The sequence below is a fragment of the Pteropus alecto genome, unplaced genomic scaffold, assembly GCF_000325575.1.
Source record: "Pteropus alecto unplaced genomic scaffold, ASM32557v1 scaffold105, whole genome shotgun sequence".
Classification (NCBI taxonomy): domain Eukaryota; kingdom Metazoa; phylum Chordata; class Mammalia; order Chiroptera; family Pteropodidae; genus Pteropus; species Pteropus alecto.
This window is the reverse complement of record NW_006436294.1, coordinates 1,243,968-1,270,795: the sequence shown is the minus strand read 5'-3', so window position 1 is coordinate 1,270,795 and position 26,828 is coordinate 1,243,968. Positions and strand designations below refer to the sequence as shown.

The 26,828-nt window shown below is 52.5% G+C and overlaps 1 protein-coding gene across 1 annotated transcript; it reads left to right on the top strand.

Annotated features, from left to right (window-relative positions):
* The first annotated feature begins 5,020 nt into the window (after positions 1 to 5,020).
* Positions 5,021 to 26,790, top strand: OC90 (otoconin 90). The gene is made up of 14 exons (XM_015590201.2): positions 5,021 to 5,240; positions 7,752 to 7,821; positions 9,131 to 9,183; positions 11,248 to 11,422; positions 14,068 to 14,180; positions 16,124 to 16,252; positions 16,399 to 16,440; positions 17,177 to 17,227; positions 19,165 to 19,212; positions 20,980 to 21,033; positions 21,987 to 22,103; positions 23,126 to 23,297; positions 24,962 to 25,068; positions 26,239 to 26,790. The coding sequence occupies exons 1-14, from the start codon at positions 5,021 to 5,023 to the stop codon at positions 26,535 to 26,537; spliced, it is 1,650 nt and encodes a 549-aa protein (XP_015445687.1). The 3' UTR covers positions 26,538 to 26,790.
* Positions 26,791 to 26,828: the final 38 nt, after the last annotated feature.

The window sequence follows — 26,828 nt, the reverse complement described above, 5'->3', positions numbered from 1 at the left end:
ATGTCGAGAGTGACGGTTGAGATGCCCCGTCGTGTGCTATGGAGAGAATACACAGCTTCTCAAACCCTGCGAAAAGTCTAGAACGACCTCCCTGTGCAGGGCATTATTTCGCCTTAGCATAGAGGAATAGTTTGTCCTGGAGACACTCAAAGGATGAATTCCTCTCCGCTGAGCTATACGCCCACGTTAACTGAACAGCTTTACAGCTGGAGCATCTCTGAGCTCGTCAGAAAGGCTGGAGCAGTGTAGCTTCATTCCTCGACATGCACGAGATACTGACCAGTGATTCACAAACTATAGACAGAAGCGCCAACGCAGGACAACTAAGCATCTGAAGAAAGCCGTTAGCAGATTCTGGAAAGGCTCGACTCTCCCAGATATAAGCACTAGACAAGCCCTCGTGCTCCAGGACGTGGTGGCCAGCGAACAGCCCACAGAGTCTGCAGACAGGCTAACCTGTGAGCCAAGAACGGTCCCATCGCACGCGAGCTGGGACAAATGCTTCGACTTTGACGACACCATCTGTCCCGTCTGTAAAATGGAGCTAATGTTCCATCCCCCTGCTGTGGGAACAGTAAAGACAAAATCCTGTAAAAATATTTATGGCACACAATGGGCACTCAATAAATGTTAGCTCTCCTTGTTAAAAGCTAGAAAGGACACAGTTCGCAAGGGGCTACGGAGAGCATGGGAGGAACTAGGATCTAATGAGCCCTAGTCCCAGCCCACACTCTTTTTTTTGTGCTCACGGTCCGAGTGGGATTATTCCCATTGAATGGATGTGGGAGCCAAGACTAGGCAGTGACAGGCCCAGTGTCCCATAGGTAATGAGTAAGCAGGGCTGGCACTGGAACCTAAGGTGTCTCACTGTAAAGCTCCATCTCGCCCTACCCCACAGCTTGGGCAGAAAACCCCTAAGGGAAACAGGCATCAAATGCCCAGGCCTGAGGCCAGGAACACATAAGGAGACTCACCGCCGACATTTCTTGCTGAAGAATGAACTGGAGCAGACAAAGCCAGCTCTCTTCCTCGCAGGGAGCCGGGGTGACTCTCATTCGTCTTTCATCCCTCAGAGTTCTCCTGACAACCTACCCCTGACGACCCACCCGGAGACATAATCCCTGGGCCTCTAAGCCTTCGAGGCGGGGCGGGCGTGTGGAACTGGGGAGCCTTTGTTCTCTAATTAGAGCCTGGGTCCCCTCTGGGGCTGCAGAGGGGGCCTCTGATTATGGGCAGCCACCTGCTTTGAGCCATAGCATGACAGGGGCAGCCCACCTGCCGGAATTCCTAAGAGACTGTCCTCTCAATGCGAGGACAGGAGGGGTCACGTGACCAAGGGTCCTTCCTTGGGGTATAAAGGACTCAGTCCCCATCTCGTTCAGAGCCATCGTTCAACCAGCTGCTTCGAGGGGGTGCTGCACGGTAGGTACCCCCTTTCCCTGATGGGGTGGGGAGCCAAAGAGGGTTAGGGGAGGGGTGGAGAGAGCTAGGTAAGAATGGGGGCAGGGAGGGAGGGAGGAAAGAAGACAGGGGGAGGGAAGGATGAAGGGATGGAGGGGAAAATGGATGAAAGATGGGAGGGAGGGAGGGGGGTTGCTCTCAAGGGGTGTCTGAGACCTGGCTGCCACTCCAGGAGGTAGCCAGGAATCCAAAGGCACACAGGGCCTTTGTAGGGGGAGGTGCCACACCAAAGGGACATTTACCTGGGGAAACAATCTGGCACACCACGTCGCGAGCGGCCTGCACACCTGTGTGGGCCAGTGACACGCCCCGGAGCACATGGTGTGAAAATGTGATAATCAATCCTTCTGGGCCGACCTTCCTGAGCACTTAGTACATGGCAGGCACAGTGCCCACGCTCTCAAAAACTATCCACTAAATGCTCGTGAAGTGCTGGCGAGGAACGTCCAGATGTCCAGATGGGCATTTTCCCTGCCCACAAACGAGTTCCAGGCAGCTTCAGTGCCAGGCTCAGGGCAGAATCCGCACCCCCGCCCGGCCCTCTGCCCAGCGAGAAAGGCCTCACTGTGGACGGCCCCCACGCTGCACAGAATCAGGTGTCAGGACACAGCCTGGGGAGACAAGACTCCAGCATATGCAGACCAAGGGGGCCTGGGGCCCCTCAGTCCCATGAGATGGCCTAGGCAAGCTGCTGGACCTCTCTGAGCCTCCGGTCCCCGCCTGTGACAGTCCAAGTCCTAGATTTCTTTACAAGTCGGTATGTGAAGAATACTCACTGTAGCACCCGACACGAAGAATAACCCAGTAAAAAATCAGGGAGGGTTTCAAGGAATAAGCTTCTGAACTTACTTTATTTCTAATTGTGGTAAAATACATGTAACATAAAATTTATCATTTTAAGTGTTAAGTGTGCAGTTCAGCGGCATTAAGCACATTCATGTTTCCGTGATTGTGCGGCCATCACTGCCATCCACCTCCTCAGCATCTGCTTCCTGCCCAGCTGAAACGCCAATCCCCACTCCTCCTCCCTGTCACCTACTCAAAATTACATGTACATTACAGCTGAGTCAAGATTCTGTCTGTAATAAGGTCACTTTTGCCCATTTGAATTCTCATAGCTACATGCTTGAAAATCCAATACGCACATTTGCGATTCAAACAAACCTCACCGCCAGCCTCTCTGCTCTGAGCGTCAGGACAGCCCGGGGGGAATGTCTCCCTGGTGTGACTGACACAGAACAAGAACAGCATCCGCTGAGCTCGAGTGACCACCTTCCTTCCTTTCAGCAAACGGGGGCCTCCACCCAAACAGGGAATCGGGGCCTTGCTCGTAACAGCTGCCCTGTGTTGAGCCTTCGCTGAGTGCCGTACGCAGAGGCTGTAATGAGTGGTTTTGAGCCATTTCTCTCCGCCAGGCTCTGTTGCAAATGGCCGGCACGGATTAACTCATTCAAGCCCCAGGACAGTTTTACAGACAAGTCCTGCCGTTATAACGAGCACCGGACTCGGGAGGTGGGACATTTTTACCATACGTTGCCAGTCTCTGAGTTTCAGTGACCTCACTTGTGATGTGACAGTTTGGACTTAGATGATTTCGATGCTGCTTCTGAGTTTGAACATTCTGGCACCCTCTCTTATGTGATCTTAACAATAAAACCCTGACTTCGTAAGTACCGGGTAGTGATGCTGGCCTCGGTCGTATGGGTGTGATGACCTCGGTGGGGTCCTCTGAAATGCCACCTGCTCCCCCATGGGGTCTCCAGAGCATGCCATCTGGAGACGTCCCAGGCTTCATACTTAATTTTCCGTCTGGTTTCATGACCTTGACAAGTAGTCACTCAGAGCCGAATCTCCGCAGGACAATCGCGGAGCCTGTCTAACTTTGAAAGCTCACCTGCTCTAGGAATCTGTGTGGCTAAGAAAGGTATAAGCGGAGCCTCGAGCCTGAGCAAAACCGGAAAATAAGCAGAGCCTTAGCGAACGCTTAAGCTGAGTGAGAATCCCAAAGAACTCACGCCCTGCCCTTTGGCATTCTCAACAAACATTTGCTTTACGGCCACCAGAGGCCGTGCGAGGCCCTGGGGCAGGTTCAGAAAATAGTGGCCCTACAGCCTACAGGTGTCTGCTCCCCTGGGATGCTTTCCCCAGTATCGAGCCTGACCCACAAGCAGAGCGGCCCACCGTGGCCCAGGCTGTCAACATGGGGTAGCATTTGCCTCTGGGAAGACAAACGGCAGAGAGCACTCCCTCCTCCAGCCCTGCAGAGGGCGAGCTCGGGAGCGGAGCGCCGGCTGCATCTCAGCCCCTCCGTGCAACCCCTCTGCACAGTGCACGACGTGTACAACCCTATCTGGCGGTGCCGCGTGTGCCACGAGATGGCACCATCGCACCAGCTTAATCTCGATACTTCGTCCTAAAAACATGTTCTACAGCAGAATAGGCATGAGCCAGCCATCCTTCTAACATTCCTTAGGGATTTATATTCCCAGGGAACTAAAATTACTCTAAATCCCTCTGGTCTTCAAGAGTTTTCCTTCTCTATCAAATGCATGGTTGACCTGCTTGAGTGCAGGAAGTGCCTACTGAAGTTAAATGTTTGCTCCTCGGAAATGTGGTAGGTTCCTGGCCCCCGCCCACCTTGCCATAACCCTCACCCCCAATGAAGGCTTCAAATGGCTCAAAAGCTAAGAAAAGGAGGAAAGAGGGAGCTGCTGCAGGAAAAGCACAGTTTCTAGGGACCCCGAAATTTATTCATGCCAAATGACATTGGCGCGAAGGTTCAAGGTCAGCCTGCCAAACAGGTATTTGGAATGCTGGTGGATCATAACGTGTGGGTTCTTTCAAATTCAACTTGCGAAAGTCGGACTAGAGCACCTGTGAGATCGTCTCCCTTCACCGTTAGTCTGTGAACACCTCACAGGTAAGGGGTGCGTCCTCCTGACATCGAGTTCCCGGACCCTGGCAACGTGCCTGGCACACAACCGATGACCATGGAATTAATGAGTAAAGAAAGGGGACCACGGACACGTACGTCCTCGAGGAGCGCGGGGCCGACGTTCCCTTCTACAGGTGGATAAACTGAGCGTCCCAGAGGGAGCGGGATCTCTTTAAGGTCGCGCTGCTAGTTAGTGGCAAAGCTGGGACCGACACCCTTTCTCTCCTGTCGGCTCGCTGCCTCCTGGGCCGAAAGGCTGCTGCGGGTTCTGATTTCTGACTTCTGCTGCAGGAGGCTGTTCCGGTCGACGCTGCAGTGTCGCCCTGTGCCCTCCTGCTATGGCTGCGCTTCTCCTCGTCGGCGTGTTGATGATCCCACGTGTCGGTGAGTGCCGGGGTCTCACACCGCATCTGTCTTGGTGTATGATCATTTAACGGGAACGCTGGGATGCGTTGCCAAACGCCATTGGATTTGCTTACTACTCCTTTATCCCTTTGCCTGATGAGCGATGGACATCAAACCTTAATGATAAGCTATAGATTTAATTCGACTGACAGTTTTGAGCACACTGAGTAATGCACGGAAGTGGCCAGGGGGAGGCGGTGGACAGCCAGGGAGAGCAAGATGGCCAACGAGCAGCCTTCTCTCCACCTTGCGGTGCATCCCTCCTCCTTTGCTTACTCAGAGCCGCTGTCCCTTGTTCTCCTGGTGTCCTTGGAGAGCGTCTCCCTTCCTCATACGCAGCCACTCCCTTTCTCCTTCTGTAGGCATGACCAGTGTAAAGGGCAACAACCACTGTTCCACCCCGACATCTTCGAGTTGGGTCCCATGCCACCAAAACCTGGTCAGTGAAGCCCATTCCTTGGCAGCCTGGAATACTGATTTCAAGTCCACTTGGAGTCTGAGTTTCAAATCTGAGACTTCCGGCCCCATCCGGTTTTCTTTCTCGTTCGCGGATTTGTGCAGCTCTCCAACGCCCCGACGCACTTCTTTCTACAGCGGGTTGGGCAGCACAGTGATCACTATGGCTCAGTTATCTAGGCTCAGTCAGGTAAACTCTGGACCGACACGCTGGGCCTCTCGTCCCCAAGCTCCTGTCTCAAACACAACAGTGAAAATGAGGCAATGTGAATCCACACACATCACTGATAATTTATCTTGACCATGACCCAAATTAGTGGACAATACAAGAGGTTTGTATGTTACCTGGAAGCCTATAAGTTGAAATGACAGTGTAACCACTTTACAGAAGGCCGGACCCTTCCAAACACCATCCTAGACCTTCTTCCCAAGGCAGAGGTTCCTGGGCTTCTGTTGATTAATTTCTTTGTTCGTATATGATTTTTTTCCTTATTAAAATGCTGTTGTTATGACTTGGGTCCCCATTATTAGTGTGACTGGGGCTGGTATGCCAGCCATTTAACCGTTACCAAGACCGCAACTCAACTGGATCAGATTCTAGTTCTGATCTTGACTTGTCTTATTCTTGGTGACAAAATTGTGAAATATTCTACATTTCTTCAGTGCCTTCTCGTGGCTGCCCCAGTACAATACAAATTAGATTTCAAGACAATGCTTTGGGCATGTAGACAGTGAGGAAGGTCTCTGTGCATTACGGGGTCTCTCCGTGGGGTGTTTTCCATTCTTGTGGCAGGACTGGATGCAGCCTCCGTGTTTATACCCCACACAGTTGGGGTGGGAGCTGCTCACCCTCTTCTCTCCGCTTAGAGCTGGCCTATGGCTTCGAAGGGCAGGAGTTAGGAGGCGGATGCTGGTCAGATCTACGTTAGGAGAAAGAGATGCGCTTGGACCTCCACCTCCACCAGATGCTCCCCCTGTCTGCACTGCCCCACATCATACAGCGATATTGGTTCCCACCTCCCATTGTCCTCTGTGATGCTGGTCAGATCTACGTTAGGAGAAAGAGATGCCCTTGGACCTCCACCTCCACCACATGCTCCCCCTGTCAGGGACCTCTGCACTGCCCCACATCACACAGCGATATCGGTTCCCACCTCCCATTGTCCTCTGCGTGTCATCTCTTTCCAGAACCTCTGGGAAGGGGGCTGGGAAAAGGCAGGTTGTGTGCATTCCCACCTCCCATTGTCCTCTGCGTGTCATCTCTTTCCAGAACCTCTGGGAAGGGGGCTGGGAAAAGGCAGGTTGCGTGCATTCCCGGTTGATCTCCTAGGTAGAACACTTAATACTGTGAAATCTCACTCATAACCGCTAATGGACCTTATGCCCTAAATTTGCTTCAAGTTTACTAGACCAGGATTCAGTGATTCTAGTGGGCATCTCTCATTGGCTGATAAGTTGGCCATTTGATGGCGTAGTTCACAACCACGTTAATGCTCATTCATTCATTAAACAGATATCGATTGAACTTGTGCTTCAATTTGTCACAGTGCTTCCGCTCAATGAGTTCCGAGTTTAGTTGGAGAAATAGTTACAGAAATAGTTACGTGGGGTCATAAGTACACAGAGAGAAGGCCGCCTGGCATTAGGGGAGCACAGGGAGGTTGTCCCTCAAGCAGCCCAGGCTGAGTGTCACGTAGGACTCCTCGAACATTGAGTGGTACCCTAAAACGTAAGTAAGAGTCAGCGATGCAAAGGGGTGCAGATGAAAGGGAGCGCCCCCCAGGCCTAGGGCACAGCACCAGCAAAGGCAGGATGGTAAGAAGTAGTTTGGTGACTAGAAAGTGATAAACTTCCCAGCATCACAGGAGAACGTGAGGTTCAAGGCAGGAGATGGTTCGTCAGAGCTAAGCAGGGGGCAGACCAAGGAAAGCCTAGGTGTCTCTGGTCAGAAAATGCCAGAGCTTCATCGGATGAGTCTTGGTTTCATTGCTACTGAACGGTAATGACAATGCGAGCCTCGCAGCACTGAGCAGAGACTTAGATGAGGTGATGCATGTGACACGGAGCCTGGAACGGTACACACTCCAGCCATCTTCGGCTCATAACGACGCTTATCAGTTTTCTTCTGGTGAACTTTGTCCTGACGTTTCCTCTGACCTTCCTTCCATCTCTTCCCGCCCTCTCCGCCCCACCCCTGCCTCTGGTTATGCCAAATGTAAAACATGCTGGAGCAATTCCATGGGCTCTGTCCTAAGGTCTCACATGGACCTGGAGTCCGGAATCTCCCTCCTGCTCTCAAAGTCTGTGTTACTCTCTAAGAGCTGCCACAGAGACTGAGCACATACCAGGCACTAGAAAATTATGTGTAGGACTGAATTGCTGTGCATCCCACTTCCGTCCTGGCTGCGCCCCGCACCCCCGCCACCCCCCGCCGTCTTAGCCCAGAAGGTGGGTGGTGGCAGTGCTCAGACTAGCCCTGCTCTCCTCCCGACAGGGGGCCACCCTCTGGACACCCCGCACCGTGCACAGGAGCTGCCTGCAAGACTCTCCCACAGTATCAGTATGTACCCTTTGCATCTTTCTCAGGAGACCTAGCTGGGTAGAAAGTCGTCTAGGATATTGGCAGAGAAAATGACCCCTTCTGAAGAGACCCCAGAGGCACTGACTGCTGTGGCATTTGTAGGTAAAGGGATTCAAGTGAGATTCGAAAGCCTCTCCCTTGACAGTCTCCCCTGCCGTCTGATCCACCATTGGTCTCGCCTTTGAGACGAAGCACTAAAAATTCCCATCAAAAGATAAAATGTCAGCTGGAAGGGGAAATTGGGAAAAGGGAGTAAATGGGTTGATTGTGAGGGTTACACAGTAACTGCATTTCAGCTTCGAATTGATCTCTGAGCTTCCTAAGGCAGAACAAAAAGAAAGAAATGATGTTCGCAGGGCTCTAGTTATTGGAAATGAAGATGCGTAATGCTCCTTGGGGAAGGGAATGTTTTCTTAGTGATGAATGATAAAGATTTCTCAGGCGGGTTCTTACATGGGTATCACTGACAATCTTATGCTTAGTGAACTCGTTGGTGATGCCAGCCCTGAATGCCAGACCTTTCAGGGAGGGGAGCTGAGTCAACCGAATTATTTGTGCATGAGCCCATGTACGCAAAGTGATCAGTCCCACCCAGGCCCAAACGACAAGCGACCTCCCTCCAAATGGTATAATCCCCACGGAAGTTCAATGCCCCCCTGGAGGTCTTAGTTGGATGTTTAGACTCACGGGACACACCTGGCACTTAGAAGGGTCAAGGCCAGAAAACACAGCGTGCCAGTAGGCCATTCCTCCTCAGCGACGGTAGCCTTGGTGACGAGGACACAGCAGTCCAGGAGGCCTAGGTAACAGCTCAGGTGCAGGGAATGGGGCTCATGTGGAGCAGCCACAGGACCCGCCCTGGCCTAGAAGCGTCACCACTCTTCACAGGGATCAGTGTCCCCAGTAACGACTTCACAGCTGCAGTTTCTAGGCTGCCCAGAAGGGACATGCCCAGGTGCAGGAGTCATCACACTGGGGGAGACCCAAAACGGTGATTCCCCACCTGGTATTTATAGTTCATCCACAGTTCCTGCCAGTCCAGATACATCTTACCGCCCAGGGGCCTTTTTCATCATCGAGCATTGTTGCCTGGTAACGCTGGTCCTGTTTCATCTTATCAGGTCTCCATGGTAACCTGTGTTATTAGAAAGTTAAACCAAGGTCAAATCTGTCCTTAGAGAAAGAGAAAGGGTTTGAAAGGGTTTTACTTACTCTTTACCCGGAGGGTGGATGGGGAGGGGAAGGAGGGGAACCACAGCTCTGTAATTCACTTTCTCTCCTTCCATAGATAGCACATTCTTCAATGGGATGTTTAAAAATATGGAAAGTGCGACGGAGATTTTGGGTAAGTCGAATCTGAAACGGCTTTCATCCGCCCAGTGTCAGGGCATGGAGAGCCTGTGTGGGAGGTCTAAGGAAGCGGCCAGGGCCCCTCTGCCCTCAGAGCTGCCCCGGCCTCAGCAAGCCCCAAACAACGCGATGCAGGCTCTGATTAGGACAGTGCTGCTTCTGTTGCGGGCGAGTCACCGAGTTGCCTGGTGACCGCACGTCCCAACTCTATTGGCCCTGAGCACACCTGGCCAGGAGGGGAATGGGATCCCCATTTCCCAGATGAGAAAACCGAGCCTAAGGGAGTTAAGTAACTTGCCCAGAGCCACACAACCAGAAGGGAGATGTTCTCCTCTGAGTCGGTGGGAGCTTAGTCCCCCGATACCAAAGTAATTTTATTTCTCCTCTTTGACTAGTAAATACACGTAAAGCTTAAGAATTTCAGAGTATCTCCTTTATCAGTTATATACTTATTATGCAATTATCAATCACAGGACACCATGATAATTCCTATCACCAATTACTAAAAGTGCCCCCCAAATATGTTGATAATATAATGGACATGAGCAAGGAGATTCTGAATTGCATTGGATTAGACAAAGCTGGGCATGAGACTGAACTTAAATGTATATGTACCATGTAGATATGACTAAGGCTAAGTGCCCTGTAGGTTTCTGAATGAAATGCATGTTTACACACGCACACGCACACACAGGTGCGTGCGCGTGCACACACACACACACACACACACACACACACACACACAACCTCAGAGTGGCTTTTTCCATCAGCATAGAATCATTTTTTCGTGTTTCTGATTAAGCTGTGCAGAGGCAAGACACGGGAAGGAAATTTCAGAGACATAGGGAGAAACTAGGACACTCAGAGGTGGGACAGTCCCCATAGGTAACTTTAGATTGCCCCGAGCTCCCTCTTGTGACACTATGCATTTAAATCAGTGTTGTGGGGTCACCCTGCTTGGTACTCAAGTCAGAAAGGCAGAGAGTGGAGATGGGCAGACAAGAGGTTTAGATCTCAAACCTGGATGCTGTTTTCTTGCTAATTTTGTGTGCAAGAGCATTTTTATTTAGGGCAAGTCATCGTCACTGGTGGGTACCTGGAGCATGTCACTGACCTTCAGTTTCTTTACCTATAAAATAAAGGTGACAGAAAGAAGGGCATTTGCCTCGTAGATGAGGTTTATGGAATAAGGGACAAAGTGAACGCTTTCTAAAGCATTAGTCACTGTATCAATTATAATTATTGTGCTATTTCAAGCACTTAGCAGTTTCTGGCACACAGTACGTGCCCCCAAGTTATCAGCGTCTGAACCCTTTCTCTTCCCATAGTGATTTATAGTTCTTTAGTGCCGGGGCTGTATCATCTGGGATCTGCTCAGCGGGACAACAGTGACTTAAATAATAGACATTTCATTATCTCACGTGAGCTATCTGAAGGCACCAGGGTTGGTGCGCCGGTCCAACGCGAGTATCCGAGACCCAGCGGGCTCTCTCTATCTTGCCCCACTGGACGTTTTGGTTTTTCATCTTTAGGCTTGGGGCTTCATGACTGCAAGGTGGTTGCTGCAGTTCTGGCCAGTGTATCCTCATCCACATTCAAGGAAGGAAACTGGTGTAGATCAAAAGGATCTTCTTACATGTATTTCTTTATTAGGAAATAAATATTTCCCCAAAGCCTCTAACAGACTTCCTTTGAAGTTGTTTTGGCCGGATCTGGGTCCCATGCTCCGTTCTAGGCCATCATGGGAGCATGGAATTACCATGACCAGCTGAGAATGACCATGTGACATCCCCAGGGATGTGAGGGAAACACCCACCTTTCTTGAGCACTTTCCAGTTTGATTGGTAAGGAAGAAGGGATAATGGCTGTTAGATGGGCAACTAACAGGGACCCCGGCTCATAAACCTACCTCACTTAAACATTCTAACAGTCCTGAGCACACAGTAGGTGCTTAGTAGGTTAACGAGGCACCATCGGCCCGAGGTATAGGAGCTCCTGGGATCGAGGGCTGCCTCCTCGCCGCCGGCTCCCAGCGCCCACCCCGCTCTCCCTCCCGCAGACTGCCTGGGCCCCCGCTTCACCTGGCTGCAGGCCGTCTTCACCAGCTTCCCTGCGCTGCTCCAGTTCGTGAGTGGTATGAGGTGTGTGGCTGGTCTCTGCCCCCGAGACTTGGACGACTACGGCTGCGCCTGCAGGTTTGAGATGGAAGGGCTGCCCGTGGACGAGTCTGACAGGTGAGCGAGACCAAACGGGGGTCCATGGCGGCCTGGCCGGCACTTGTGCAGAGCGCGGTCACGGAAAGCTGCCTGGACTGGGAACTTGGGAGGTGACAGTTCTATGACTTACTCGCCGGGCGACTGCTCTCCTCACCTTTAAATTGTGGTGTAATCTGTGATCTCCTCGTGTCCTAGAAAGTTATCAAGTCCTAGGTTATGTCTGGCATGCAAACCTTCATTTCAGCTTCTCAGAGTTCGAGTGCAGTGGCATCAGAACCACCTGCATGTTTGCTAAAATGCAGACTCCTGACGCTCATCTCAGACCCACTGACTCAGAATGCCCTTAGGTGGAACCTGGAAGTCTGGGTGTTAAACAAGCTTTGTGGGTGACTCTTAAGCACAATCAAGTTTGAGAATTATTTTTTAATTCGAATTGTCCTGGACACCAGGGGTAAAGCAACCATGAAGGTTTCTGTTCAATGTTCAGCAAACATGCACCAAATACCAATCATATATAAACATGTGCTTAATGCAAACGGAACACGAACCCTGTTCCAAAGAGGGAAACGCCCAGTGGGGAATACAGAGAAAATACCAGTGGCCGATTGAGATGAGCGCCCTCCCTACGGACAAGGAAAATAAATGAAAACCAGATGTCAACTTTTACCCCTCAGAATGGCAATAGAATCTCAGAAGCATCGCGTGTTAGCAACGATATGCCAAACAGATGCTGGCGGCAGGAGGGTCACTTAGGAAAATCTGGTGTGATCTGTTAAGAGTTTTAAGGCATATCACCTAGGACCCAGTTACTCCAATTCTCTGTTCCTATGGGCTCTGTGACCTTGGGCACATTATCTAACTTCTTTGTGCTCCAATTTCTTCATCTATACAGTGAAGGTAATAATAATGCCTGCCTTATAATTACTTAGGATTAAATGGCCAAATACAAGGGAGAATGGTTGGGATTTTGCCTGGCTTATTAAGCATTCAAGAGCATTAGTGATTAAGTGGTAGTTAACAATTGTAGTAGGGCTATAGTAGGAGTAGTGGTAGTAATAATAGAGTAGTACTAGCCACATTAACAGGGCTGTAGTGGTGGTGTTGGTGTTGGTGGTGGTGGTAGTAACAGTACTAGCAGTAACAGTAGTTATAGCAACAGTACTAGTAGTAATAGTAATAGCACAACAGCAGCAGTACTAGTATTAGTAGTAGCAGTGCTACTACGAGTAGTAACAGTCGTTGTAACCATAGCAACAGCAGGACATTGAACCCAGGTCTCAGCTCTGCTCCAGGACGCATGTCCCTACCCCGCTGGTGCCTGAATCCGGTGTGATGGAGTGTGCGCTCGCATCTACACGAACCCACAGGAGGAAGGGAAGGCCTCGCTTTGGAGTGGCAGCGGGTGGCCCGTTGTCCCCTGGCTTTTCTCCTCCAGGACACCCTCTGTGAATGCCTCGCCGCCTAGGCACCTGGGCAAACCATGCTCCCCGGACACCTGTGCTTCCCTTTCTTGCACTCAACACATGGGAGAGTGGGCACCAGGCCTGTCTCCCACTCCACGCAGCATCCTCTAAGGAAGATGCACGCGGGGGTATTTCTTTGTATCCCCCACACGGACCCAGCACCTGGCACACAGAGCTCAATAAATTAACTGACTGACTAGGTAGGTGGTCAACCTCCACTTGCTTTTCAGACACTAAAACTAAATAAATGAATGAATTAAAAAATGGTATATGTCCTGATTGATAAAGAATAACGGCTTTGGAATTAAACAACAGATCTGTCCCATCTCCAAATCTCCAAGAGCGAGTGTACGTCACCTCTGGACCAAAAGGGCAGCTGCCCACTTCTGGGACCATAAGCAAAGCGACACCTGGAGCCTGCTCACTGACATTCGGAAAAGGAGAGGCTGGTTCTAAATGGGGCCTGGCGCTGGGGCCACCTCTGGGAACCTGTTTTGTGTTCAGATCCTCCCTTGCCACCTCCTTTAATTATTAAAACCTTGCACACCTAGAAGTCAAAGAAATGAAGCAGTAATTCATCACTGTCTGTGACCCAAAAAGAATGATTAAAGCACCAATGGCGAGAAACTGGCAGAATCGTAGGTCACACCCAATTTCAACTATTTTCGTAATTTGGTCAATGGGCATGGGGAGTTCCAAGTTCCTGAAGGACAGATTACTGCCACCTAGAGCTTGCACACCAGACTGCAAAAATAATTGCTATCATTTATCGAGTGCCCACTACACAGCAAGATCTAGAATAGACATTTTCTTCAAATACCAAAAATTCTTATAAGCTACATAGTGTGAGAAGCTGAGTATCTTACCCAAGGTCACTGGGTGCCTGTATATTTCTTCTTCACCTTGGTCTTCACTGACCTCCCATAATCAGTGTCAGCCACGCTCTGTGATCAGCCTTGAACTTGGCAAGTTACAGCGACCTATGTGTCTCAGTCCCCACATATGTGATGGCTCATAATAATAATAATAGCACCTGCTGCGTAGGTAATATATCTATATATATGTAGTGTGTGTGCACGCGTGTGTGTGTGCGCACATCGAGCATATGAAACAGACCACTGCCAGGAACCATCCAGAGATGCAATGTGACCACAGCCGCCTCTCTTCTGACCCTCACCCACACTGTCACCCCTGCCACAGCTGCTGCTTCCAGCACCGCAGGTGCTACGAGGAGGCCGCCGAGATGGACTGTCTCCAGAACCCTGCCAAGCTCAGCACAGACGTCCGATGCGCCAGCAGGGAGATCACGTGTGGTGAGCATCTCCAGGTGTCCCAGGGGCTGGGCAGAGACATGACGGTTCAGAGCCCCCTGGCCGGCCCAGGCCAAGGGCTCTCAGGTGTGTCGTGCTCACTGTCATCGCCACTGGTGGCATCGTCATCTATGGCATCTCTACTTTGTGTGGTAGATGAACAACAAATTCTTTTCGAATTGAAACAATAATTAGTTATCAGATTATTCGATTTATAATTGTATGCTTGTAGTAACCTTGGGAGCCTGGGAAGGCCAATAGCTTGCTGCTTGTATATCATGTGACATTGGGGCAATTACTTCCTCTGAACCACAAACTGGGGAGGAGAACACCTGCTTCAGAGATTTGTCATGATAATTAAACAATGCGCATACAACAGGGAACATAGTGACCGGGATATGTTAAGAACTCAGCGATGGGAGTGGAGGCAGCGCGGTGATGGATGACAAGGCTGTAGGCGTCATCCGGAAGAATCAGACCCATGGAGCTTCGAACCTCAGCTGCCCGCCTTCCTTGCTGTGCGACTCCGGGAGTTTTATCCCAGGCGTCTGGGCAATCGTGGCAGAAGGAGTAGACTAGGCAAAGGCATTGAGGGAAGAGGAGCATGGCACGTTGGCGGTGTCATGCTAGAGCCGCCCTATTTCAGTGTTCGCCATGGGCTGGAGGCTTCATACAAAGCAACTCTGATCTTCCGGACAACCCCGTTACCTTGGGGTCATGAGTTCCAGTTTTCAGACCAGGAGGAGAAAGCTCAGGGAAATTAGATAACTCTCCCAAAGGCATGTTAGCTGCTAAGTGGCAGAGCCAGAGTTTGAACCCAGGTGACACCGACTCCACAGTCCAGGTGACATGGATTGGTTGGAGTTTGGAGCATCGGGAACAGCGTGAGGAGAGGCATGGGTGTAAATCACTAGGTGAGATACACGGTGACTGCTAAGAGCACTGTAGTTTGAACCCAGGTGACACCGACTCCACAGTCCAAGTGACATGGATTGGTTGGAGTTTGGAGCATTGGGAACAGCGTGAGGAGAGGCATGGGTGTTAAATCACTAGGTGAGATACACAGTGACTGCTAAGAGCACTGTGCATGCATTCATTCATTCATTCATTCATTCCACAGATACATACTGAGCGCCTACATCAAGTGCAGAACGAGCATCAGGGAAGTGGGGATGTCCTGTCCTTCTGGGATTTCCTCACGGCTGTCCAACACTGAAAATATTAAAAACAAATGACACAGTACATCAGATAATGGCAAGAGCTGTGATGGACAACAAATCAGGGCAAAGGCACAGGGAGGCTGGGCTGCGGGAGCCTATTTAATAGGAAGTTCAAGAGGGCCGCGCTGAGAAGGTGACAGACAAGGCACGTCCGGGAGAAGCGCAGTGCAGAGGCAGGGAACGGCACGTGGCGGACCCCGAGGCTCGAGGTGCCTGGTGTGGTTGAGAAACAGGGGGCCTGTGGGGCAGACATAGGGGTGCGAGGGGGGAGGAGCGGAGGCGGTGGTTTTTACTTTCAGTTGGGAAGTTGTTGGGGGGTTGTGAACACACAGAAATGACATGGTGTGATGGTGTGACCTGGGTTTTCGAAGGGCTGTTCTGGCTCCTGGATGAGAATACACTGGGCGGCAGGCGGGAGGCAGCGGGGCTGGTCGGGGGCCACGCTCACAGCCAGGCAAGTGACGGGGGCGTGGCCCAGGGCAGCGCCATGGAGTGACGACACGTGGTCAGACTCTACAGGGGTCGAAAGCAGAGTCAATAAGATGGCTTGAGGGTTTGGTGTGGGTGCGAGAGAGTGAGCATGGCCCCCAGCCTGGCCCCACATGGCCGAAGGGTGGAGCTGACACATGGGGCGAGGTGGCTCGGTGAGGCCCAGGGATTGGGTAGGCAGGTCAGGGCCCCGCCTGTGAGGTCTTCCGACTGGCTCTGCCCTCGCTCTGTGCACAGAGTCCAGGGACCCATGTGAGCGCCTGCTGTGTGCCTGTGACAAGGCTGCCATAGAGTGCTTGGCCCGGTCCAGGATCAACTCCTCCCTGAACCTCCTGGACACCTCCTTCTGTCTGGCTCAGCCTCCAGGTAGGAAGAGTTGAGCCCTGCATGGGTGACGGGCAGGGGAGGGAGCTGGTGAGGGGCCCTGGCGTGGGTGCGGTGTATCTCCTAACACCCCCCAAGCCGCTGATCTAAACAGGCTTTTCCATGTCTTTTTGTTGTCGTTTTTGCAGAGACGACCAGCAGGGAGGAGCCCACGACCCTCCCGCTCGGAGGTAAGTCCGGGGAAGTTGCTCTTCCTCAGACCTCGGGGGCGGACGACTGATGGGAGCCGGTGGACACGCAGTTTATGCTGTCATTGCTTGTTCGCCAAGGTTCCCATGGTCTCTCAGTCCCAAAAGCGCGGGTGCGGAATTCGAGGGGCACCTTAGCAGAGCACCCCTCCTTTCCTGGGACGGGGACCTCGTCCTCAGTAGTCCTGCAGGGTGTGGATGTATGTGCATGGGTTTCTGGGAGTGTGCAGGCGTGTGTGAGTCCGTGCATGGGTGTGGACTTGTGCGTGGATGTGGGCGTGTGCACGCGTGAATAGGGGTGTGCGTGCGTGTTTGTCTGTAGACCTTCCGAGTCCAGCACTCTCTCTCTGCCATCCTGCCTCTCCTTTGAACCAGGTCTTCTCAGGCTGGGATGCCACGCCCCACAGCCACCAACCTTGGGGGTTGGCAGCCCTTTCATCGTCACAGCCTGTGTCAAATACTGTCCCCTCCTCCACCAGAACCCAGAGCCAGCTGGAGCCCCTCCTGAGCTGGGGCCTTGCTGGGGCCTTGCTGGGCCCCCGTGCACTACGGGAGGTGTCTGAGAGGTGGGGGACCCTAAGACAGAAGGAACAGCCCTTCTCTGCGGGCACCATGTAGCTCACCCCCTCTGCCCTTGGTCCCACAGTCCCCAGCCTGTTCTCATTTGAGCCCCTGGTACCTGGTGCTGACAGTGCTGTCGGGGCCTCTCTTTTTCCAGTGGATCCTATGGAGCCCACAGACACCAGCCTGATGGCCCTCTCAGGAGAAGGTGAGCACAGGGGGACTGGCGTGTGACCCACAAGCCCATATTTCAATTGTACCATCACCTATGTGCTGGAATTAGCCCCCTACAAGGCCCCCTGCCTGGGCCCATGGTGAGACTGCCTCAAGCATTTTGCAGATCCGCTCCTAGATCCCCCACACCCCAATCTCTTCTCCACTGGCTCCGCATTCCCCCACAGCCCTTCTCACACCTGGGTAGAGCTGTCGGACACAATGCAGGACGCCCGCCCTCAACCATCTGAAGTTGGACTTCAGACGAACAACAAATAACTTTTGAGTATAAGTATGTCCCGTGCCAATTCTAAAAAAGTATTTGTTGTTCACCTGAAACCCACATTTAACTGGGCATCCTCCATTTCCGGCAACCCCACCCCTTGGCGGGGTCACCACGAACAACTGTCTCCCTAGAAGTTTATTTCTCTCCTCTGCCGCTGCCGCCGCCGCTGCTATTAAGGGAGAAGCGAAGGCTCATGGTATGGCTCACCACAGTCGTGTCCATGTCCAAGGGCACCTCACTGCCAACAGCCGGTGCCTGGGCGTCCAGGTCCACAGAAAACAGGAAACGGCACCTACGCCAAACCGAAGCCCACCAAATGCCCAGGCAGCTACCACTCCCAGGGTGACTGGCAGCTGTCACTTCCATTCTAAATTGGGGATATGCTGCAGATTTCACGGCCCCGTCAGATGATCCCAAAATGACCCCGAATTGGTACATTTTCCACTGTCCTCAGTCTGAACCTGTGGCGTGACTGTGGGAAACACGCAAAGGAAATAAGGTTCCCCCAAGGAGTGTAGAGTCTAACTGGAGAGAGCGGGCACACTCACACCTCCGTCCCCCAGCACACGCACACTCACACCCATGACCCAGGCAGTGCACATGGATGCCCTCCAAAGGAAGTGGCTGCCTGAACGCAAAGTCGAAAACCAAGCACACAGTGCAGTGGGACAGTCGGTGAGGAAAAGCACAGGGCGTGTGAGTGCAGGTCACCGCCACGCAATTGCGTTTTGGGGTCAGACAGATTTGGGGCGGAATCCGGGTGCTCCCACTTTTCAGTTGTGTGACTTTGGGACAGCAGTGTAACCTCTCCAAGTGTCAACGTCTCTATCTGCATCAAGCAGGGACCGGCAAGCTTTCCGTAAAAGGCAAATATTTTGGACACGGGACCTCTGTCACAATGACTCAGCTCTGCCATTGCAGCAGAAAAGCAGCTGTAACCGACCCGTAGCTGGACGGGAGTGGCCATGTGCCAGCAAGACATCTTTTACGAACAGGCCAAGGGCCGGGCCGTAGGGTGCCGGCCCCCAGAAAGAGGTGATTACACCTGTACCGGAAGGATTAAATCAGAAAGAGCATGGAGGATTCTGGATCGGCACCTTCCACAAATTCTAGTGTGACCGTAAAAAAAACAGAACATACCAGCAAATCACACAGACAGGATATGGGACAACTTGCTTAAAATACATAATCTCGTTTACTGCTTACATACACAACCCTATGAAATAACTGCTCTAGCCTCCACATTGAGATGGTAAGTTTGGATGGAGAGAGGTCATCCCAGACACAGAGCTGAGTGGTGGGTTGGGGTTTGAGGCCTCTGATGGGTCTGTTCTTACTTCTAGACTAAGCTGCCCTTCCCACAGGACCTGACCCAACCAGGGGGAATGACGGCGCTTTCTCCCATTTGCTGGGTTCTTTGCCTGACCGAAGGACTAACCCTAATCTAGCCCCTTGTCCACTGAATCGGGGCCTAAGTGGGCACCAACGTGCAGACACATTCCCCGCTCAGACTGCCAGGGGCAGCCTCTCCTCAAGCCCCCTCCCCAGTCCCTCTGCTCCCAAACCTGTCTTCTCTGCAGGGAGTCTGGCCTGGCGAAGGGGTTGAGCTGAACTGATAAGTGACGTTGGGTAGTTTTTCTTCACAGTGGCTGCTGAGACCAGAGATGAGCAACTGACAACTCTCTCCAGGACAAGTAAGCAGAGGGGACTTCGGAGGAAGCATGGAACCCAGCAGAGAAATGCCACCTAAATATCTGTGCTCCGTCTGGTGACCATTCTCTGACAGGGTCCAGAGGACATACTATTATATCTATTTTGAAGATTATGTGGTAAACTGAGGCTCCGAGAGGCTAAAAGTCCCAAGCCATTCAGCACGTGGCTTGTCGGACGGGTGTCTCACCTGACGTGAGGCTCTAAGACTCGTTCGTTTTCGTTCCATTACTCAGCAGCGACTCGCAGAAAACCACCCACTACCTGAAAGTCTCTAGGCCAAGTCGTCGAAGAATTTCTTAAACACTGGCCTGGCTTGGACTTTAAAGTCTAATAACCATGGATCCTTTATGAATAAGTGTAAATCACTGGTGATAACTACGTACCAATTACTAAGAACGGTTAACGGGCAGTGACGTTGTTGAGGACCTGGATGAGTCGACATGTTTCTAAGCCCCTACACACCACGTTGTCTGGCTTGTTCCTCCCTGGTCCTGGGAGGCTGATTAGTGTCTCCAGTTGGCAGATAATGGAGAAATGGGGTCATGTATCTGGGGTAGTAGAGCTTAGTACTCCTTTACTTCTGAATCTATACTTTTGGCCTTTGAAGAGAAGCATGTGACCCGGCTTGGGACTGTTCGGATTCTCTCTTGGCTGGAGCATTTGTGCCCCCACCAGGAAATGCCAAAGTCCGATTTTTCACACTGAATCTTCGACACACTGAATTTAAGGCGGTCCCTTCCTTCCCAATGCATTCTGGAGCTGTCAACTCCAGCTCTCGGTGGCACCGCCAGAAGTAAGATAGTACCTAGCACAGCTGTTCAGAGGGTCAACCTGAGCCAGGTGACTTGGATTTTCATTCTGTCACTTTCTAGCTCTATGACCGTTAACAACTAATCTAAGGTGTGTCACCTTTCGCATCTCCGAGTAAGAGTGAGCATGGTACTAGCTCACTGGGTTGTTGTTAACACAAGCAAAGCACTTAGTGCCGTAGCTGGCGTGCAGTAAGCCTTGGTCTTTTCAGGCTGCTGTAATGAAGTAGCACAGACCAGGTGGCTTATAAACAATAGAAATTTATTTCCTCACAGTTCTGGAGGCTGGAGGTCCGAGATCAAGGTGCCAGCAGATGTGGTGTCTGGTGAGGGCCCAGCTCCTGGCTGACAGCCATCTTCTCACTGTGTCCTCGCACGGTGGGCACTAACCCCGTTCACGGGGGCTGCACCCTCACGACCTCATCACCTCCCAAAGGCCCACCTCCTGACAGCATCACATCAGGGGTTAGAACTGCAACCTGTGAATCTGCGAAGGCACAAATTATTAGTTCAGGGCATAGTACGAACTTCATTACTGATAAACAGTGACAATGGAGTCACTTCAGAGACATGGAGCCACATGGCCAGTGACTGGAATCACGCCATTCTGCTGCCTTGATCTCCTCTATTCAAAGAAATATGATTAAAGGAAATATTTCTTCATTCAAGTTCTGGAGGAGTGTGCTTTCCCAAACATTTTAACAGACTCACCTGCATGCAGCTGAGTTTGCCATCAAGCCTCTGTGTGTGGGGATAGAGGGGATCCACTTTTTGGCTCAGGAGGGACCCTGCCGTCACCAGCTCTCCTAGGAGGCGACCAGGGGCAGAGCGAAGACCATGTTGCTTCCTGTGCCCAGTGGGAAGGGAGCGGCCTCTGGACAGCAAGGTGGACCAGGCTGGGGTTAATATTCACCCTGTCTCACTTTTTAGGGGGTGCAGAACCAGGCCAAGACCAGGAAGGCACAGAAGCCACAAGGACCACAACCCCTCCAGGTCAGCACATTTGGCCTGTCCCGGCTTTGTATACATATCCTTGTCCCCTACACATTTATGAAATCGGGTGTGTTCCGAAGGAGCCTTGGGGGAAAGACACCAAACTCATAATGGAGGAAATCAGTTTACTTTTACACTCCCCTAAAAGCAGACAAATGAAATTAAAAGACAGATCCATTAGCAGGAAGAAATGGAAGCTAGAGAGATGCATTTAGAAAATACAGAAAGCTGTATTTTGTTTTCTGTGCCAATCACCTGCTATTCCACATGATAAAGAGAGCCACTTTGATATCTGAGCATCCTTTGCTCTAGTCTGGGCCTCATGAGCTCTGAACTGAGCCTAGATCGGCAGATGGGTGGGGCGGGGCCTACTGCTGCTCCGTTTGTCTGGACCAGACTGGGCTGGAGACTTCGCCCACTGGCCTCCAGCTATGAGGGCAGGTGGGAGTGACGCGAGGAGCAAAGGGACACCCGGACAGTGCTAGGGAGGCAGGGCCAGGTCACCAGCAGCCCTGCTGGTCATGCTGAGTGGGATGAGAAGCAGCTGCAGTATTCTGAGGAGTTTGGCTTCCTACGTTATTATGGACCACGAGTTGGCTTAATTCCTCCATCATTCCTACCTCGTTTGTGAGCATCGCCTTCGCTTGGCAGGTGCATGGCAGTGAACGTGACACAAATGTAGGCCTGAGGGTTCTCATCTAGGCGACGTCATCCACAGGGTCTAGCACAGGCTCCTGACAGTTTTAAGGCTATTGTAGAAAATTTGGGATCCATGTGGCATTCATGCATCTCTGAGACTCTGGCCTGATGCCTACAAGCCCATTGGAGGACACTCTCCTGAGGCTTTATTGTTCTGAAACGTCTGTCTGCACTTGGCCTTGCTCACATGCCCATCTGCAAATCTCCTCTTGAACCGTTGTTTGAATGTGGACCACAAAGTTGTACGTTTTCAGGGTCTGCAGAGATTGTTGCTGCAGCTAGAGATGTAACCGCTGTCCCGGCTGGCATTAAGTCTTTGGGGGTGGCTGTGTCATCCATCGCAAACGGTCCCGAGAAGACAACCGGAAAAGGTGAGCAGAGGCAAGCTGAGATCCTTTGGTTAGGTCATTAACAAAGCCCCTTAGGCCACCGTATGACACTGTGACCTTGTCACGCTGGTGCAACTAGAAGGTGCCAGCCCCCTTCGCGGATGAGAGACTCAGAGAGAGGACGTGACTCGCCTGCAGGCACGCAGCTGCTGGGAGGCTGGGCCAAGGAAAGGCAGCTTCTGACCTAATGCCATCACCTCTCACTGGCCCAGAAGGAAAGAGCCTGGCATTGTCCACACCACCGTTTCCTGGAAAGATCGAAACATGTGGGTGTCAGTCACCTTGCCCCCGGGTCCGCCACCCTGGGGTGACTTACCAGAGGCCCTGCACCTGCGAGGATCTGCAGGCAGCTGGACGTGGAGGAGGACGTTGGTACATGTGGGCGGCTTCCACAGCACACAAGCAGACTATGCAGGCAGCTGCGTTTGAGAGGCAGGCTGGGCCAGGAGCCTCCGCAAGGCCTCTGGCTCCTTAGTCCTCCTCCCACCAAATCTATGAAGCAGGGGGTTGCATAGTAGACGTCAGCCAACTTACCCAAAGTTTTAGGCAGAGGAGAACAGTGGGATAGAGGTGGAGAGAGAGACAGAAACAGAGGCAGAGAAAGTCAAGGTTCTGGAAGGCAACCCTGCCAGGGCGTAAGACCCGAGGGAGGCAGAAGCCTGAGAAGACAGCCAGGCAGGCCTCCCGGGATGCCGAGCCCGCTGGGGCCTGGGTGGGACACGGTCACTCCACTCAGGAATAACGTGTGTCCCAAAGAGCATCTCCAGTCTTGACAAGTATCCATGCCTTGGGGGACTGAACAAGGAGTCTGGGCAGGACAGAAGCCTGGTGGGGAGGACTTGCTCTCATCCCGACTGGAGACTAGCCACAAGTTGCCCGGAAGTTGTGACGGGAAGCGGGGCACACGGGCTCGAAGACGATGGGTGCACACGCGGAGCACCGCTCTCCCTCTGTGAACGCCGTCCTGACATTCCAAGCTCTCCTGAGCCCCCATTTCTCATCAGCTTGTGACAGGTTCACCTTCCTGCACGTGGGAAGTAGGGACCACACACAGGTGATGCCACAGCTTGGAGAGATGCTCTTCTGTCTGACGTCCCGGTGCCCGGAGGAGTATGAATCTTACGGCTGTTACTGTGGGCAAGAAGGACGAGGTGAACCCAGGGACGCCCTGGACAGGTACGGACAGGTGAGGGTGGTGAGCCGGTGGTGCTGATGCGGCCTGCAGCGAAAGGCCATAACTGTCCCCACCCTTGGACACTGTTTTGGGCTTCACAAAGAGCTTGTTGCTTGCATCATCTCACTCGGGGCGGCTCTCGCCATTCTGGACCTATTTTCTCGAAAAGTAGCTGAGGCTCAGACTTGTCTGAGATCATCCAGCTACCAAGGGGCAGAGCCAGGTGGACCCAGATCTTTTGATTTGGGGGTCAAGCTCTATCACAAATACCTCCCAGCTGCTCTAAGAGGTTTAATCTGCACAGATACTTCAGAGGGGCCCGAATCTGCCCATTTTGCAATGAGCAAATTGTAGAAGTGGGGTTTCTGGTTGATTTGTTCTGTAAGAGCCCAATAACCAGAGACAAAAGGCATATTACCTACAAAAGTAAATCACCTATGACAAAAGTGACAAACACCCTACCCCCATATGCATACCTTCCCAAGAGCTTAAAATAATAATAATAATAATAATAACAACAACAACAAAATAATAAATAAAAGCCATAGCCTTGACTAAGGAAGAGTTAGTCAAAGGTATCACTTTCTGCAAGGGTGTCTTTTCAAAACCATGTACACCTTATATTCTGGGTGATTTAAGTGATTTTTCAAGGGTATTTTTGATCAGATGTGATTTCTGATTCACTTTAGGTTTTAACTATTATAGTAACTATCTACCACCGCCCACCCCAGCCAAATGCACACACAAGGTAGCGTGGCTTTGCTGGGATAACAGCTAAATGGGGGCTGCCATTCGTAGCCGACGGCAACCAGCAGCCACTGCCTAACGTGACACTTGAGGTAGGTGGTCTCTCCATTGCTGGCAACGTGGAAAGGCTGGTGAAGCTGACGCTTGGCTGAGCACAAGCTCTACCAAAAAGATGCAAGAGTGTGTGGCTGATCCCTGCTCCGGCTGCGGTCTCCGTGATGGACTGAGAGTTAAGGACGGGGGAAAAGGGAGGAGTTAGGGGCATTTGTAGCCCCTGATCGTAGCCATCAAGAGATCCCTCCATCTGGCAGGAGCGGCACGGGAGACTGTGAGGCTTCATGAGGCCAGATGGGTGGGTCCACGAAGCAAGACACTGGCCCGTTCCCGTGTGTTCTGAGGTCTTGCTCCATGTTGGACACATTTCCAGATACAGTTCCTGATTTATGTTCAAGACAGTTACTCTGCTCTCTCTTGAGGCTGGGGACCAAGCGAGGTGCTCCATTAGGTAAAAGGCCGGAAGGACTGGGGTCACAGCTAATCCATATGGTACCTCTTCTGTAAACTAAAAACAGTGCCCCATCCTCAAGGCCGTTTATTTCCACCTCCTGGAAAATTATTGTAATGAATATGAAAATCATTCATCTTTGCAGTCAACGGAATCATAATACGAATACAAAAACTTTTTAAAAAAATAATAAGATATGTACAGTGTGCGCTGACACTGCCCTTGGCGTGAGGTCTTGGTGGAGTACACGGCCTGAGCGACCACACGTGGGGCCCGTATCGGTCAGCCCTGTGTGCGCTGGAAGGCAGCCACCGGCTTCTTGCACTACTGTAGGGAGCGTGGGAGAAGCAGGCCTTGCGGGACTTCCTGGGGCAGCTGGATCTCTGGGCAATAAAGGGTTTTCCTCGGTCTTAGGTGCTGTTTCTCCCATCACTGCTGCCTGGAGCAGGTGAGAAGGCTGGGCTGCCTGCTCGAGAGGCTTCCTCGGCCATCGGCAGAGTGTGTGGACGGGATACCCCCGTGTAAGTGCCGAGGGCCTGCACGGCGAGCTCTTCATTCATTCACACCAGCATCATGACCACAGCTCGTGCCTAGAGACGCTTTCCCCAGCACGTTTTCATCTGTAATGTGACTTAATACTCTTCTTAGCGCTGAGGCACATTTAAGTACCCTTATTCCACTGAGGAGGAGACTCAAGTTCAAGGCGCTAAGTCAGCTGCCTACAATCACAGAGCTGGTTAGGAGCGGCCCGGGAACAATCTAGAGAGCCACGCTTCCTCGGTGCTGTGTGCTGTTCTAAGCTCTTGCTCTGTATTAGCAGAGTTCATCCCCACGGCCATCCTGGGACGTAGCACTAGGAGTCACCCCACTGTCCAGAGGCGGTGGCCGAGGTCCCACGTCACAGAGGTAGAAGTCAGTGACGGAGCTGGGGTCGGGACCACAAAACCACATTGCCTCAGACCCAGAACCGCGTCTTCACCATGCCGGCGGGTCTCTTTTCCTAAGGAGCTGAACCCTTCCCCCACGTGAGATAATCCGAGTGACCGCATGAAGGAGAGTGGCTCTGGCTGACAGGACAGGGGGCTGTCCTCCCCCTCTGGCCGCTCAGGCCCTCAGGCGGGGACAGCTGAAGCTGGCACGGCCCATGAGCATCTCTTAGAGCATCTCTTAGAGCAAACCGGGGCTTGCTGCCGCACCGGCTTTATCCACACCCTCTGGCCCCGCTTCCTACCCACACGGGCGGACGCGTTTCCATCGCGCTTTGCGGTTTAAGAGGAAGCGCTCCGCGTCGCGTTTCACAAGCGCCTCGCGAGGCTTTGTTCTCATCCTCGTTTTCCGTCTGGGGAAGCCGCTGGCAGGGCCCAGTCCTTCCTCCCTCTGCGACGCCCAGCACAGCGCGTGCACCGCCATGCCATCCCGTCTGGTAGGGTCCTGTGCGCCTCTCACTTCCCGGGAGCTCTGTGCTTACATGTCACTCATTGTTCATTCATTCATTCATTCGCTCACTCACTCACTCACTCACTGCCAAGAGGTTCAGGGCGGGGTGTGCTCATTGTTCATTCATTCATTCATTCGCTCACTCACTGCCAAGAGGTTCAGGGCGGGGTGTGGAAGGGCAGAGCTGAAGGGGGACTCGGGCCTTCCCCTGCCATCCCACGTCTCACGTCTGCTACTCTGTCTCACCCTCTCAGGCGTGGGGCCGAGCCTGTGCGTGAAGCTGCTTTGTGCCTGTGACCAGACAGCGGCCGAGTGCATGGCCTCCGCCTCCTTTAACCAGAGCCTCAAGTCATCGGGCGGGCCGGAGTGCCAGGGCGGCCAGCTCCCCTGCGAGGACAGCGAGGATGGAGGGCGTTCGGCTCCCTCCCGCGGCTCCAGCTCCGAAGAGGAGAGCGAGGAGGCCGTGCCCCGCACCGTGCACCTGAGGAGGACCAGAAGATTTCTGGGGAGGTCGCCTGGCCCTGTGGCGACCGGGCCACATGGCCCCAGGTAGATCCCCGGAGGAAACGACGAGCACTCGGCTTTCCTGTTGCTCCTGTCACCGTTCCCCCTCTGTCGTGGAATCGGGGAGGGGCGCACAGGGAAGAGAGGCAGCGGGAACCCCGCGTGCGGGCAGTGGGATGGGTTTAGTCAGGTGAGGCTGCAACGTGCCCTTGGAGAAGGCAGCCGAGGTGAGGTCCTCCACTCGCTGTAGCGTGCACTGTGCAAGTTCAATAAACATTCCAACTAACTCCCTGGCTTTTGTTTTGAAGGGACGTTGTAGACACGCACGCACGCACGCACG

Coding starts and splice junctions, on each gene's coding strand:
- OC90 (XM_015590201.2), top strand. CDS start 5,021: ATGGCCAACGAGCAGCCTTCTCTCCACCTTGCGGTGCATCCCTCCTCC. Junction 16,253..16,398: donor CTGTCTGGCTCAGCCTCCAG/GTAGGAAGAGTT, acceptor TCGTTTTTGCAG/AGACGACCAGCAGGGAGGAG. Junction 23,298..24,961: donor CCCAGGGACGCCCTGGACAG/GTACGGACAGGT, acceptor CCTCGGTCTTAG/GTGCTGTTTCTCCCATCACT.